Source organism: Nuphar pumila, chromosome 4 (genome assembly GCF_984573655.1).
Source record: "Nuphar pumila chromosome 4, dmNupPumi1.hap1.1, whole genome shotgun sequence".
NCBI classification, from domain to species: Eukaryota; Viridiplantae; Streptophyta; class Magnoliopsida; order Nymphaeales; family Nymphaeaceae; genus Nuphar; species Nuphar pumila.
Window position 1 is genome coordinate 4,663,354 of NC_143252.1, and position 17,439 is coordinate 4,680,792.

Here is a 17,439-nt window from a genome sequence, read left to right on the forward strand (position 1 = left end):
CAATCATTCTAAGTTGCACCTAGCTAGATCTATCTACCTCCCATGCCTCCCTTGAACTAGCTAAGCCTAGTCTCTCCCTCCTCCCTAGACCTAACCTGACTCGCCTCATGATTCAATTTAGGTTTGACCAAACTTACCTCATAGACTCAACCTGGTTCAGCCCTAACACAACTCCTCCCTTGATATTAGTCAGTCCTAGGCCCGACTCCGCTCGTCCCTAGGCTCGACTCACCAAGCTCGGTTCGACCCAGACTTGGCTCGGCTCGGCTCGGCTTGGCTCAGTTTAGTTTGATTCTGCCAACCTTCACCATCAAAGTTGTGCACCCGAAAGGATCGTCGAAGGTATCATAATATTTTTTTTAGAGAAAAATTTTCCCAGTTTATTTTGAGAATTTTTTGCTTCTCTCGACATGCACTCTAAGGTAGAGTTTCTTCCTACCAAATGCTCAAAAAATAATAATGTTTGACTTTATGATCGGTTATTTTATTTGATTAATGCACCAATACAAATATTTATGAGAAATTGAATCTTTTACAAACATTGTAAAGAAATAAATATTTCATGATTGTTTCTTTACTAAATTTAGACACATGATAATGTATTGATTTTGTAATATTTCAAATGATACACCATTCTTTTGAATGAAAGTATTTTATTTGTGTCATGTTATCCCCTTTTGAATTCAATATGATAGTTTTTTAGTGTAACATAACCCGCCTGAGATTTCGAATCCTATTTGAAAATGTTTCTGCTGACGATCTTCGTAAAGAAAGAAAAAAATTAATTTTCACATATTTTTTCAAAGGTTGAAAATTTTGAAACATTACATCAAGTGACAATGACTCGACGTCCTTCGCCATTGGAGATACGAGATATGATCTACCACATATATATCCTAGGTTGGTAGTTTTCATACTTTTAAAGAAGGTTGTGATGCATCCTTATTTATGGCCTATGGTGGACTTCTCTCATCGTTATTGAACCGCCCCTTGCAGAGTCACAAAGTCAGTTAATCGTGCAGAGTATTAAAATACATATCATAATAAAGCCTCATACGGTCTCAGCTAACTCAATGTTTCTCCTTTGAGTACCCATAATGAGAGTTAAATATCAAAACATAAGATCTTCTTACTCACACTAATTATTTTATTGTGTTATTGTACTTAAAGTATGTTATTTCTAATGATTAAAGCATGCATACATGTTGATGAATTGTGACACCTGAATGATATTTTATTGTGACATCTGAATTTCTGTTTACTGTATTAACATTCTGGAATCATATTTTCTGCATATCTATAGAGTTTCTGAAATATATAATCTAAATTCACTGTGACCTCTAGATTTGAGAATATCATGTTGTAAATATTAAATATTATGTTTTTACTTAAAAGTGGTATGGAACCCTACTAGGCTTTCACAAGTCTGACCCTTTTTATGGGCAGATAATTGCAGATGAAGAAATATTGTATAGTTATGGAGCAGATGCAGGATGTTATAGTGCTGTCAACAAGCCAATCATTTTTCTTTCTCGGACATTGAATTCAGACACATGATATTATATTGGTTTTGTAATATTTTAAATGATGCATCATTCTTTTGAATGAAAGTAATTTATTTGTATCATGTTATCTATTTTTTAATTCAGTATAATCGTTTTTTAGTGTAACATAACCTGCCTCAGATTTCAAACCCTATTTAAAAATATTTTTGCTAATGATTTTAATAAAAAAAAGTTTTACATTTTTACGTATTTTTCAAGTGTTGAAAATCTCGAGGCGTTACATGGATCACATTTGCTTGATGGAATTTTATATAAAAAAAAGACTATGAAAATCTCACTGCAAACTAGTTTACATATTTTATTGGTTTACATATTCCATGTCACGGGCATAAAAAATTTCGCAAACCCGCAATGCGCCAGACTACCCAGTTTGGCAAGCCCAACGACCAAAGGCTGTGCACCAACACTTTTTCATGTGTTGAATCATTTTTATTGGCCCTGCGCACCACCTCATGCACAACTGCTTAGCGAAAGTTGATCAAGCGCATCTTTAAATGCGAATTTCATGTAGTTCATACCGCTTAGTGCATAGCTGTCTCATACCGACTATCACTTTCAAAAGAGGCATAAACTTGCATTAGCCTTGCGTGCTATGGAGCATATTGTCACTTCATGAGCACACACAGTAAAACCTCACTATCGAAGGAACAAGACTTTGCGTCCCCCAGTCCGAAGACCAATTGATGATTGAACACCATAGTGAAGAGCACCACCCAGATTCATTTGTCGACGCCTAGGCATTCACTCGCCTAGCCCCGAGTCAACATACTCGGTTGGAACCACCTAAGGTGATCACTGGAGGAATCAGCCCTAACCCACATGTACCCTCGTGCGTCCAACTGCTATGCGTGAGAAACTCTTGCAAGTTAAGAAGTCCTTAACCAAATCTCCAAAGGCAACATCATCTGATCCGCTGACACTGCTTAATCAAACAAGGCTCTATGTTTGAGCCACCACCCAACGATGCACTAATGCTGATATCATTGCTTCTCGCGTGTGGCACAATCACAACGCGTCACTGATCAAGCCAACACATATTGTGCGCTCCTACACTCTATGCATTTTCCACTCAGTAGAGCTCCATACTACACATTTCCCATTTCGAAGGCTCAATCAGAGACATTCTCCCCCACCCAAACCATTATCGTCCTCAACAATGTCGGTGCAAATAAGAACACAGTCTTAATTGATATGTCAGTTTCTTTTTATATTCATCTTTGGTTTACTTCTTTTTCTTACCCTACTCAACTTGCTCTAGTTTTTTCATTCATCATCGCCACAACCTTTAACACGCCAAGTCTCATTCCTTAACGCATCACCGGTCACTTAGACAACGGTCTTTCGCTCCATCAACATTGTGCAGCATCTGCTCGTGAGACCCTAGTGCAGTCTCAAATACAAGTAGGTTATCCTCACCTGCACGACAAACTTGTCGTCTTCATGCACATGGTTGGGGTGTCTTCCAACCCCAACAAAGGCAATTCTAAGCCCTTTGTGGTCCTCGCAAAGAAAGACAACTACCAACGTGTGCCGCAGGGATATCAACTCTCTTAAGCACCAACTTACGGTTTTTCAATGGTCCAAACTAGTCCTCAAATGGTGGGTGCCTACTTGCAAATGACCCCAAAGCGATCCTTCAAAGCATCTTCTTGGGCACTCGTCCACACAAGGGGTAACACGGCCCAACGCTGTAACTCTCATCCGGAGCCAACACGCTGCAACTCTCATATGAAGCCAGCAAAATGTTCCTGCAGGAACCAAACCGATGAGCCACGAACAATAACTTTTTCTGCACACGCAATCTACAAAGGAATTACCAACTAAAAGGACCAAAACAATGAGCATTTTGCTCAAAATGAACACTCCACTAACCCACAATCTTGGGAGAGCATCTAGAAGATTAATTGAGTCTCTCATACCCAAATGTGCAAATCCACCTAGCTGAATCCAACGTGCATTCTTTACATACACAAGGCAAACATCATGCTCCACCTATGAGACTAACGCACAACTGGTAAGAATTTTTGGCTTATCTAGGTTCTCTTAGCCAACTGAATAACAACTTTACACTTCTGTTTATCATCGACAAGATGATCCATACCAACCTGCCAATATCTTGCTTTTTTGCTCGATCAACCATACTTCAGTTGCACAAAATTATGTAATCAAGATAAATCATCATTTTCCTCTTCAGTGTCGCACATAATGAAGAATAAGGTCTCTGTGAATCTTTTTACTCTGATGCCAATTTGTCACAACCATAGAATTTTTCGCAAACCCGCAATGCGCCAGACTGCCCGATTTGGCCAGTCTAATGGTCAAATGCTGCGCACCAACACTTTTTCATGTGCTGAATCATTTTTATTGGCCCTACGCACTACTTCGTGCGCAACTGCCTAGTGAAAGCTGATCAAGTGCATCTTCAAATGCAAATTTCATCTAGTCCATGTCGCTTAGTGCATAGTTATCCTATACCGACGACTATCACTTTCAAAAGAGACACAAACTTACCTTAGCCTTGCGTGTCATAGAGCGTATTGCAACTCCATGCGCACAACACAACAAAACCTCACCACCAAAGGAGCAAGACCTTGCGCCCCCCAGTCCGAAGACCAGTTGATGATTGAACACCATAGCGAAGAGCACTACCCAGACTCATTCGCCGATGCCTAGGCATTCACTCGCCTAGCCCCAAGTCACCATACTTAGTTGGAACCACCTAAGGTGATTCCTGAGGGAATTAGCCCTAGCCCACACGCACCCCTTGCATCCAACCGCTACGCGTGGAAAACTCTTGCAAGTTGAAAGGTCCTTAACCAAATCTCCAAAGGTAACATCCTCTGATCTGCTGACACTGCTTAATCAAATAAGACTTTATGTTTGAGCCGTCACCCAGCAATGCACTAATGTCGATATCATTACTTATCGCGTGTGGCACTATCATCGCGAGTCACTGATCAAGCCAATGCATACTGCACGCTCCTACACTCTATACATTTTGCAGTCAGTAGAGCTCCGCACTGCACATGTCTCATTCTGAAGGCTCAGTTCGAAACATTCTAGTTACCCTATATATAAACTCAACTACCCTGATCACTAGCTAATTGCTTTTTAAATATTGCACCAAAACATGCATTAATATTTTCTCACATCATGCTTATGTCACACATATTTTTGAATTTTGAAAGTTAAAAATAACAAAATCACAAAACAATCAATTCAAGATGAATTCAATTGCTTCTATGTTCACCATTATGTCACGATCTTAACTTTTCTTTATTATGATTTTTTATTTCTTTATTTTAAATCCATTTATAGGGAGGTTTTCTTGTTAGTGGTTCTAATTTGTACAATTCTATGTAGGGGTGTCAACGGGCCTGATTTACTTGGACCCAACCCAAACCAAACCCTATAGGGTTTGGATATGATGATAAATAAGAAGATCCAATTAAGACCCAGGTCCGGACTAGAAGGTCAATTAATACATGGACTCTAGTATAGTTTGTGAAATTTTATACTAGACCTGGACCCGACCCAAGTTTCAATTAAGACCCACAATTTTTCAATATATAAAAAATATGGTTTTACCATGTATGATCCGAGTTTGGTTCATGTAGTTCTTATTGGATTTGGGTTTGGTTTTTCTTATAGTGGACCCAATTAAACCTCGTTCAGGACCCTATACCATACTCAAAAATCTGGTCCAAGTTTGGTTTTACCTGGGTCCACCCGACACCCTTAATTCTATGCCACAACAGCACGCTGTTCAGAGGGCGTGCCATGAATGACACATGGTAGGCACGCTATGACATACAAACAGCATTTTCAATTAATACTTTTTAATAATATTTCACAAAACAAACTATCAAAATTAGCTTTCTATAGATTAAAAATCGAAAAAAAAAAGAGCGTGTCGTTGTATATTATTTTTCAAAAGATTTTCGAACTCACGTGTCAGATGACAGCGTCGTGTCTAGTTAAATACGCCGTATTATTTTTACGTAACCGTGGTCGACACGTGGCGCAACGTGTCAAAGAAAAGATGTTTGATGAAAAGTAACGCCTTTTTTTGTGGTTCTTTAACGGCTTTCTTAGAGAGAGAAAGTCACGGGTGGATCGATTTTGGTGAAGTGCGAGTGACGATTTCTTACGACTGCAATTGCCACCGATTCACTCAAACAATCAGCAGCTCTCTCTCTCTCTCTATTTATATCTCATTCTCTCTCTTGATTGGTGTTTTGATGGTAGATGGTGGTGCATAGAGATGAAGTTCTGTAAGAAGTACCAAGAGTACATGCAAAAGCAAGAAATCCAGCACCTTCCAGGAGTTGGGTTCAAGAGATTCAAGAAGCTTCTCAAGAGATGCAGGGAGGAGCACCAGAATCATAAAGACAATGGTCTCCTTGATTCCACCTCCCCTTCTTGTTGCCCAGGTGAGACTTTTTCCTTTTTGGATTTTTGAAGGAAACCAATCTCAGGAGACCATTTTGGTGATGTATGTTGTTGGTGGAGGTGTGCATGTCAATTGCTTTTTCTCTGTTTCTGTTAGTTGAGAATGATGTTCTGAATAATCGGAAATACCCAAATTTTGTTTGTGGAATTTGCATGGCTGTGAAGGAAAAATCTGAAGTACGATGATTTTTTATTCATCAATTAGTAATTTGGTTTCGATCGTTACGGTGCCGTTTCGCGGTTAATGGAGTCGTAATTCACGTTGAATTTATCTTGATTCGTTCTTCTTATGAAAGGAGACTGCTGAAAACATATTTGAATTCTGCGTGCAATGGAGAAGCGAGAAATGCACCTATTTCCTTTTTTATTATATGTTTGTTTTTTCTGGTGGTAAATCATTGTCAAAGAAAACTCTGTTTTTTTGTTAATGGGGAGTTGGAAGATACTCATAATTTGCTTCACTATCATTTTTTTCTGAATCATCTGTACCATCTTGTTTATCTCGTTAATGTTGCATTGTTTAATTTCTTTATTCTTTTTCATTTTTTTATAGATTGAATCAGAAAAGAATAATATAGTTGCATTCTGTTTACCGTTTTCATCATGTAGTGTAGTGCCTTGCTATTTTATAAATTATGTCACTTTTATGTTAAAATTCAATTACCACTTTCCACCTATTGTATTGCATTTTTAGACTTTTTGGGGTGGTAGAACTGTTAAGGTTTTGTTTGGTTTTCTGTTCCATGATTCACCTTTCTTGTCTTGCTTTGTATATAGAAATTATAAATTGGTGGTAGATGAAGAGAATATGATGAATATCCTTTTGTTCTTTTTAATGGTCAATCAAGAAGTCTCCTTTATTTTTATCTGATTATTATTCTCCCTGGAAATCAGATTGGATGACAAAAAAGAGATTGATTTCTTGCAAAACGTGCGATTTTTTTTTCCTTTTTTAATATGATCACTTATTTTGGCTGTCATAACTCGTGTTTTTTTTGTTCACTTTCCCTGTCACATAATTGTGTTCCATCTCAACCCCAGCTGTCTATCAAAAAAAGAAAAAAGAAAAAGGAAAAATGTTCCATCTTCAACATTAGGGAATTCTAGACTTCAACCAATTTAGCATATCAGATGCCAAAGTGGTCACTCATTATTGTTTCTGTTTGATTGTCTTCCTTTAGGAGTACCCTACTTCTCCTTGAAAATGAGATTTAACTGGTGTCTGTGAATTCTTTTGAACCAAACGCAACGTCTGTCTTCCTTTTTCGGGAAGAAAGATGGAAAATCTTATTCCGCTGATATAGTTTGATTGTCAAAGCAGTGTAAGTTGAAAATTGCTTGCAATCTGGTTAAGAGATTGTTCATATTCCCGTTATCTCATGGCCTTTCCATTGAGCCACACTTCATGATCAGTGGAAATTTCCACTACAGCCATGAGCTTCCTGTACATTCTTTTGTGTAACAGATGTGTATGAATTACAAAAGACATAAGCACAAAACTTTACAGATCATCAATACTGAAGATACAGAGATAGGGTCGAAGTTGATAGCTGGACTTGTATGGTAGAGTCACTCCATCTTTAGCCATCAGCCTTGAGTTTGAACCTGCAGGGATTATCCCCCAGTTTGGCTGTCAAAAGTACCCCATATAACAAGGAGCAAATCAACCATTGACATCGACTGTCCAATTCTATATATTCATAATGATTTATTGAAACTTAAGTTAATAGTAGAACTGATACACGGATGGAAACGAAAAACGAGAGGGCGAACTAATGATCATCAATGTTATGGGTGCTAGGTGCTCAAAGAACTTGTATTTAATGCGTCATGTGTGTATTTCTCTGACTTTGACTGCATGTGGCCTATGACATTTTGTTTTTTCTTGGCTGGGTAATTAAGTAAGTTGGTCATTTGGGCCTTTTTGATGCATGGTCCCCCACCTATACTCAGTCACCAGGTTGTTCGATGTAAGTGGTATTCAATGCCATGTATATGGAACCCACATGTTTTATGTTAGACAGCAAACAAGAACTCGATTTGGACCACTCTGAATTGACTTTTTGGCAATATAATTCAGATGTTAATAAGTGTCTATTTCTTATGGCCATGTTTTAACATCTTTGATCTACTGAACTACTTGTGACAAATTGGGCCTTTTTGCTGAGCGGTGCAGTGTGTGATGGCACTTTTTTTCCAACCCTTCTAAAGGAGATGTCTGCTGTAGCATGCTGCTTTAATAGCCGAGCTCAAAAGCTGCTAGAGTTGCACTTGGCCACAGGATTTCAGAGGTATTTAATATGGTTTAAAAATAAGTTTCAAGGGAATCATATAGCTCTAGCAGAAGAAGGAAAAGACTTGGTAACCTATGCTACAGTTAATGCCATTGCCATGAGGAAGATTCTTAAGAAATATGATAAGGTAAGCATAACATTGATCAATACGGGTGTGGTGCTGATATGCCCATAAAAGAATATGTTGTATTAAAGTGTTGAATGTTCAAATAAATCTTGCTGCAGATTCACCATTCTAAGCAAGGTCAAGCTTTCAAATTACAAGCTCGGAGTATGTCAATTGAGATCCTTCAGTCTCCATGGCTTAATGAGCTTATTGCTTTTTATATAAACTTGAGGGAGACCAAATCCAGTGTAAGAACCATTCCTGGGTTGCTGGATCAGTGCTCAGTCAAGTTAGATCAAGGAAAACCATCCCTTTCATGTGTACTATTTGATTCTGTTCAGCTTGAGATTGACCTCACATGCTCGATATGCTTGGTAAGTTGATGAAATTTGATCTTACAGGCTTCTTGACATGTATGTCTATTTTTCATTCTTTATGCCATCATCTTCATAATTATCATGTCATGAACACAATCTGTCTGTCAAATGATGATCTTAGTTTGAGACTCAGGTGCAACCAAGCTTGTGCTTTGTCAGCTAGCAGGGGCACATGAGAGTCATATAAGGTGTCGCCGGGTCCATCAACAAGGCCTCTGCAACTTGGCATTAATAGGCAAGTCAGTATAGCAAAGATGTCATTTAATTAGGTAGAATCTGTTGTCTCAATTGGTAGTCGTGGAACAACATGGGTTCTAGATTAGGCACCTCAAGATCCTGGAATTATCTGGAGATTTGGAAACTTTTATGCTTGCTGCATCTCTAGCACAAGCCTTCTAAGTTGTGATTGTTGGGTCTGATAAAACTGATACTCTCTCAGGGTTTGCAAATAAAACTTAAGCGCATCTGGTATTTATTTCCGATGTTTCTTAGCACGTTTGAAGGGGATATTTTGTTTTACATGGAGTCATTGTGATCTTATGGTCTCTTATACTGTTTGATTTGAAGTGATCAATTAGACAAACAGATCCAAATTACAAATTGAAAATGAATAATATCATGTTGGTATCTAAATTACCATCTGAGATTATTCCATTCTAATTCTTATTTAAACAAATCGATTTGTCACTTTTGCAGGAAACAGTGTTTGATGCAGTCTCCCTAACATGCAGCCATATCTTATGCTACATGTGTGCTTGTTCAACTGCATCAGTGACCATAGTCAACGGCTTCAAGGCAGCCAACCCAAAAGCAAAGTGCCCTCTATGTCGGAAGGCATGTATCTTATCCATTCTTTTTCCATCTTTGCTTTCTTTATATTTTGATCTTGTTATTCTCTTTCTTTTTAACTTCCAGTAGGTCTCCAAAAGATGTCTAGGTTTACCTTGCATATGTGCACACAGAGGGTGTCATTTCACTACCAGGTTGATACTTTCTCTTTCATAGTAAAACAGGGGAAAACTCAAACTTCCCTCTCAACTGGATTGCATTACTGAGGGTCTGTTTGCTTTTCAGATTCCCCTTTCTGTGGTAAATGGGGCTTTCTCGGTGCGACCCACACCATTAGGCATGTTGCATGCAAACGTCGGAGGAGACTGCTGTGCGGGAAGCTCTTTGCCTGCCCTTGCTTTTCTGCTCCTCCTCCCCCATTTACCATGGAAACAAAGTCTGATGGGGGACGGTCATTGTTTCCGCTGTAACACTATCCACTCTGCTTCTGCATGGAGAGTATTACCACACGACGCAAAAATCCCCTGAATGAATTTATTATTCACGAAGATTGGTTATGGCCACCCCATGTCTGTACTTTATCAAATCATGATCTGCAACCTAATTACATACATGCAAAACTACGTACATGGTCAGAACATATTCTTATATGAGTGGTACTTGATATGGTTGCTTAGTCCTGTACATGTCAAATACTTGTGAGTGATTTGAGCAAAAATGAATTTGTTCAAACTGCATAGTCTTTTTGGCCCCATCTGAATGATCTGTGAGTTCTTTTTGCATCAAAGCTGAATTCCTTCCTTTTGTTTTGATTAATTAATAAAGTATTTCACTTAAAAGTATAAACTGTATGCCTATGATTTCTGCAGTAAATGGGAGGAGACTCCTGCACGGAAAGCTCTCTGCCTGTCCTTGTTTTTTCTGCAGGGGGGCGGACTTTGTTCTGCACTAACACTATCCGCACTATTTTCTGCATGGAAAAATGTTACCCCGAGATGAAGAAATCCCGAGTGACTATTATTAGCGAAGTTAGGTTATGACCACCCCATGTCTGTACCTTATCTAATCATTGTTTGCAATCTCATTACGTACACACAGAACTACTTACATGGGCAGAACATATTCTTCCATAACTGGTACATTATATGGTTATTTAGTCCTGTACATGCCAAGTGCTAGTGAGTGATTTCAGCAAAATAAATTTCTTCAAACTGCGTAGTCCTTTTGGCTGTATCTGAATAATCTATCAGTGCCTTTTACATCAAACCTGATTTCATTTCTTTTGTTTCGTTGAAGTGTTTCTTTCAAAAGATCTCAATTATTAACAGCAAACTAGGTAACATGCATCACCCCTCTTGAACTGTGTGTGATTTAAGCAGTAGATGCACATCAAAACATTTGGTGTGATGTGCAAAACATGTTCCCTAGCCTACTGCACCATAAACAGAAAACACAAGAACGTAATTGGCCGAGAGGATCACAACAATGTGCTTGACCAGAGTCTTTGATGTTATTTCAGGAAGGAGTTTATGAAGGCGCCGTGCACTTGGACGAATTAAACATTCTACTAAGTAGGAGGTATGTTTTGGTGATCTTGCTGTGGAATTGTTTCATTTCATTACATTGGATTAACTGACCATCTCATGAATTTTACAGTTGCCCAGAGTACTGGGGGGAGCGTCTTAAATGGGAAAGAAAAGAGCGTGTTCAACAAGCAAAGAGGCATTGGGAGACTCAGTGTCGTGCGTTCATGGGTCTGTAAGTAGTTGTTTGGAGTTTTGTTTGTATTGAGATCATTGGAATTTCTGAAAATTCAGCACAACCATAAAGAGATAGTGGCAGTGCAGTGTCTTTTGCAGAATCACACTTTTAAGCAGAACATGGATATGTTGATTATTGTAGACAATAATCTGTTCTTTTTGTCTCTGTATTTTTGTGTCACTTGGTGAAGATGAATGTGAGTGTAAGAATTCTTTTATTCTACTTTTGCTTAAATAATAATTGAGTTTGCCGCCTTTTAACATTGGATCTTATGTTCCAATCTGTACCTGCCTAACAGTAAGTAATGCAGAGGGTGTTTGGATTCTTCTTGGTCAATGCTGCACCAGCAGTTGCCAGTTAATGGTGGTACCATAGTTATCAGAGTAAGAATCAGGTGCAAGAAGCGATGTATGAAGCGAGAAGCTAGTTTCTAAAAAAATTAACAGTGTAGAAACAGGTAGAAGATGAGAAAAAAAAAAGTATAGTTAAAACGAATTTTAAGCATTTTTTAAAAGATATTCTATATAAGCGGGTGCATTAAGCAATGCGTGAAGCAAGAAGGGAGTGTTTAAAAAATGAACGGATGTGCAAAGCTTGAAGCCTTAGAAAGCACAAGGCGAAGGTGAGTTGTAAATAACAATGGAAGAAAGTAGAAAATTAAAAAAAAAGGAAAGTACAGTTAAAACTAGTGTTCTTTACTTTTTTCGACGGAGAAAGCTGGGTTAAGACAGAAAGCTGGGGTTAGGCAGACCCCTACCAGTTATACAACTATATCATTGGGATTCGAACTTGCGACCACCCAACACAAGGTGACATGCACTGACTGCTCCTGCCAGACAAGCGGAGCCCCCCGTTGGTAACTAGTGTTCTTTACTTAAAAATAAAATTTAAACATTTTTTGAAAAGTATATATAGAGCCGCTAGAATATGAGAATTAAAGTGTGTGGTAGGCATTTTTTATAATTTTTTTAACCGGACTGTGCAGATGTGTCCATTTGAATCGACTGTTAGATCATGCTTTTTCAACAAAAAAAGCATGAATTTTGGATCTTTGAATATTTATGAAAATTTTAAGCAGTTGATTTTCTAAGCCTTAAAAATTTTGCTTATGCATTGCAGTTAGATAATTCAAGAGTGGTTCTCTTTAAAATTAAATATGTAGATCACATCCGTATGGTATATATATATATATATATATATATATATATATATATATATATATATATATATATATATATATATATATATATATATATATATACATTAAAATAAGAGCACTTACAATATCAAGAGAGTTCATTCTCATATTAGGATAAGCAAGCTTTTCATTTTAAGGGGGCGTTTGTTTTACCCTCTTTCTCATCAGGGGTGAAACTAATGCCGCATTGAGCATTAGGGTGCGCTTGTGTGTCACAGAAACGGTGGGGTTTCCATGAAAATGCACAAAACACTTGGCATTTTTTAGGCCCCATCGTGGCAACCCAAACAGAGGGCTCTCTTTCCTCGCGGAAAGGGAGTCCCAAAATCAACCTGACCACCCCCCACCCCTTTCAGCGGAATCACTTCCCATGGGGGTTGGTCCAAACTCTGTTTCCGCGGAAGGAGGCTCCACGCCACGTGATGCAAGTGCCCCCTTTGGTAGTGGGGGGCACACCTATTAAATGGCAGACAGCTATTTTCTAGACAAAATTAAGTCCCCAGGGGACCTGAGGCCTTGGGGAATGACTTTCCACCCAAAAGTGTCCCTTTCATGGCAAAGGGCATTCCATCTAGGGAGGATCCGGTGCAATGTGATTGCACGCTTTCAGTGTGCTGCATCACCTGTCCACCCACCGTCTTTGGGATACAGTTGACTCCAACAGCAGATGGTGGGTGGTCTGGTGTAGCAGCGCACCAAAAGCATGCAATCACGTTGCACCGGATCTGCCCTCGCATTCCATCATGGTGCCTTGTAACAAGTAGGGGTGACAATCGGGTCGTGTCGGCGGGTCAGCATACCTCAACACGAACCCGACCTGTTTATTAAACGGGTAACCCGACACGACCCGGTTAACCCGTTTAATAAACAGGTTGGTTCGGGTAAACAGGTTGACCCACCCGCCTAACCCGTTTATTAAATGGGTCAGCCGGGTTGGCGGGTTGGCATACCCCTAACATAAACCCGACCCGTTTAATAAACGGGTTAGGCGGGTCTACCCGTTTATGACACGAACCCGTTTAAGCCAAACCCGAACCCGCCTAAGAGGCGGGTTGGCGGGTCGTGTCAGGTTTTGCCACCCCTAGTAACAAGCGCCCCATAAGAGAATGAGTTTCTCATAAGATTTCAAAAGCAAAACCCAAGGGGTTTGGTGTAGTGGGATGGGGCCTAGACCGTTTGATGAACAGTCTAAGTTCAAACCCCATGGGCGTCACCTCCCTGCGTAAGCCAAAGCTTGGCGACTCTTTGGGGTTGAGAGATAAGCTCTCAGAGTTTTACGCTGACATGGACAGAGACCATAAGTAGGGCAGGCTGAGCCAGCAGGGCTAGGGCTAGGTATCTGCGCCTGGTGCAGTTTCTCTGGGTAAAAAAAAGAAAAGATTTCGAAAGCGTGAGAGAAGTGTGTAACTCCACACTTCCAAAACAACTTTCCGAGGTCTTAACAAACTTTCCGGTAACTAAAGGCAGTACTGAAGAGTGCAGAACTTGTTAGTGCCATCCAACATAATACTATTCTACAGTGAAAGAAGAGGCCATCTTTCCTCAATCCAACACTTGGAATCTAAACGTGGGATCTAGCCATCACTGTGCAACTTCGTGAAAGAATCTCTATTATTAGACTAGTGCTCAAACAAGCAACAAAGCAGGCTACCTAAGCTTGTCCTTTTCACACAAAAACAAGAAGAGCAGTACTCTTTGTTCTCTTGTAGGTACTTGGAGAAGGACTTTGTCTAGCAATGTGCATTCAAGGTCCCTCAAATCTAAGGTGATATTGATTTCATAGAGAATATGATTTTTGTGGAAAATAAAATCAACTTAGTTTTATAGATCCATTTTTTTTTTAGTACCAATAGGATTAGCAGTCTTGTGAGACATCATTAGTTGAGGATTTCCAATAAAAATGGACTCAACCTACTTCCCTGTCTGTTTTTTGTTAGTATCACATGAGTGCCTAAATAGTGCACAAGGGATCTACTTATTTGGCAGAAGCAACTTGTGAATGTCACTAAGCTGACGGACGGGACATCACGACATCGAGCTTGCATGGAGAATATCCCTTGCCGCATGGTCGAAGCTGGGCGTACTCTTAGTTGGACAAGGAGACCTCAAGGGTTTTACTAACTGGAGTTTTGCCAATGTATGGTCAATGATGAGAGGTTTTTTCTTGGCCTAGGCCAAAAAAAAAAAGAAAAGAAAGATGAGCACCCAAATAGTGAAGAAGATTGTCTCACGGATGGTGTAATCCTTTGGTTAAATTCTCTTTCTATTAAAATTTTATTTATTTATTTCAAAAAGTAAAAATGGACCCATAATTTCAGATCAGCTACTCATACAAAAGTTGATTAGTTTGTTAAAGGCTCAAAATGAAATGTTTTTTTTTTTTTTTGAAAGGCAAGCTGGGGTTAGGCAGACCCCACCAGTTATTATTCAACGTACCACTGGGGTTTGAACCTGCAACATTTTATATCCTATCACATGGAAACATGCACTTACAGCTCCTACCAACCACGCGGAGCGCCCCCCTTAGTCAAACTGAAATGAATTGGTAGAGCTGACAGTGGGCATAGTTTGCTAGGGTGAGCCTTCTGTCTTAGTGGGGATAGTTGATGTGGTCCATGCTGTTGTGTATGTGGTGTGTGTGTGTGTGTGTGCAGTGGCGGAGCGGCATACTGGCCAGGGTGGGCAAGTGCCCACCCTGACCCTGAAATCCCCAAAACCCACCTCTCTCTCTCTATATATATATAGAGAGAGAGAGAGACACACATGTGCCCACCCTAATTTGGATTTCTGGCTCTGCCTCTTTGTTATGATTCAAACTTCCTGTCAGGGGCTAATGCATCCTTTATCTCAATGACCATTTTTCTTCAACTAGTTTTCCGTCTGTTCATCTGCGATAGTTTTCCATTGACTTCAACCTCGCAGCAAGAGACGCATAGGAACACCTTAAGCCAACCCACCTAGCTAAGGAGATGCGGTCCTGTGTGTTCGGATCGAATACTCTATAATATTAGGCCCTTTTAATAAGGGGGCAGGGCAGTACACTGGGGCCTCCTCTTTAACCCCTTTTTTAAAGTCAGCCACTTGTTGGGCACATAGTGACAAACGTTTTTATGACAAAATTCTCGTTTTTCAAAAACTTGCAAGAAATTGTTTTTTTTTATAAATCTTGCATTTGTTTGGCAAAATCTTAGCAATAAAAAAATTAATTAAAATTATTAAAACAATTTTTTATAAGAAAATATTAATAAAATTATTTAAAAATAAAAATAAACAGTTTTTTCATGATAAATACCCATTTAAAACATAAATATCGTATTTAAATCACAGTATTTATGCTTTTTTCATAAATATCACAATATTTTAAAAATCTAGCAAGAAATTTCTGTTTTAAACTTTCAGGCAATTTCTTGCAATATTATCGTGAGATTTTCATAAATCTCGCGATATTTGTCCACTATGGTTGGGCATAACTTCTTATAAGATGTTCTTCCCCCGAACACTGGATCTGCTCCCCTGACCAAGTGTGTGTAGCCCTTGTGGCCTCTGGATGGTGTGATTTGAATATGGGCATATTGTCAAAATAAGGAGCCAAAGTAGAGAGAAAGAGCCCACATAAAGATGACCCAACAGCATTGTAATAACCAATTTCATCTCCCTGTCCATGTGTCTCAAAGCGCTAAGAAAAGAACAGTCATTGTAAGAAGTGAACAAGAAACAGTGACACATTAACGTGAAACAGGATAAAGTGTTGGGTTCATTCTTTCAAGTGAATCAGAAAATCAAAGACAGAATACTGTATGACCTTTCGGTGCCCATGGGACCAATACCCAACTTTAGTAGGGATGGCAGTGGATAGGGCAGAAACGGGGCCCGTCCCGCCTCGCCTCGTTTGGACCGGTGATGGAGGACATAAAATGAGGATGGAGGTTAAAATCAAAACCCGTGCGGAGATGGAGGCAGGGATGGACCTATGCTTTCCCTCGCCTTGCCCCGTTTGGACCGAGGATAGAGGGCAGGATTTTGAGACAGGGCCGGGGTGGAGACCTTGTCCCCTGCCCTGGTCCACTGCCATCCCTAAACTTTAGTGTTGGGCTCTCTCTCTCTCTTTTCTTTTGACATGATTGACTTTATTATGCTGATCGGCTACTTAATAGACTTATTTACAGAGCAATCAGTATTTAATCTTGGAATGCTGTAATTGCTTTACAAGAGCAAAGTATACAAAGAATATAATTATAAAATGTCAAGTGCCATGTTGGATCCAAACTGTGGGTTTGTGCAACTTTATAATGGTTTGTACTAGTTAACTTTGTGACCAATTAAGGCTGTCAACGGGTCGGGTACCGGACCCATCAGAATATACTAAACCCACCCAAATAACAAATTACTAGGTTTGGGTTCGGGTTGGGTTTTTTTGGGTCATGATAATGGAATCCCAATCCTGGATCTACAAAATTTTAGAATTTTATTTTATTAAAAATACATATAAAATACTAGAGTCGGGTCGGGTCAGGTACCCGATACAAACCTGACTCATTAACAGCCCTAAGTGTTGCCCAGTGCCCACACAGTCTAGGGTTTGTGGATAGGCATGCAAATGGTCAGATCCAGGATAGAGGTTTGGCAAATTTTAGTTGTTCTGGATTTGATCGGATCTGATTCCCTGATGTATTTATCTGTTCTGGATCTGAACCGTTTGCATCTCTATTCATGATTAGGGAGGTCTCCCCTTGCCCCAAGCCTTAGTGTGGGTCACCCTCTTCCATATAATGAAAAAAAAAAGAAGTTTTCTCTGAGGACGAAGGGGTACCGCAAGAACATCGATCAAAGTACAGTAGACTATGGCCAGCAGGACTAGGTCTCTGACGAACCAGGATCAGGTGCCATCACATGGCAC

At 39.5% G+C, this 17,439-nt stretch overlaps 1 protein-coding gene across 2 annotated transcripts; it reads left to right on the forward strand.

The window, feature by feature from the left end:
* The first annotated feature begins 5,829 nt into the window (after nucleotides 1-5,829).
* On the forward strand, nucleotides 5,830-11,530 carry LOC149839130 (putative E3 ubiquitin-protein ligase BAH1-like 1). Of its 2 annotated transcripts, none has more exons than XM_090004004.1 (6): nucleotides 5,830-5,998; nucleotides 8,194-8,438; nucleotides 8,537-8,791; nucleotides 9,491-9,628; nucleotides 11,103-11,165; nucleotides 11,250-11,530. In XM_090004004.1, exons 1-6 carry the CDS (start codon nucleotides 5,830-5,832, stop codon nucleotides 11,343-11,345), a joined length of 966 nt encoding a protein of 321 aa, XP_089860130.1. In that variant the 3' UTR covers nucleotides 11,346-11,530. The 2 variants fall into 2 exon arrangements, with proteins under 2 accessions (XP_089860130.1, XP_089860129.1); XM_090004003.1 differs by having other exon boundaries at nucleotides 11,103-11,161; nucleotides 11,240-11,530.
* The last annotated feature ends 5,909 nt before the right edge of the window (nucleotides 11,531-17,439 follow it).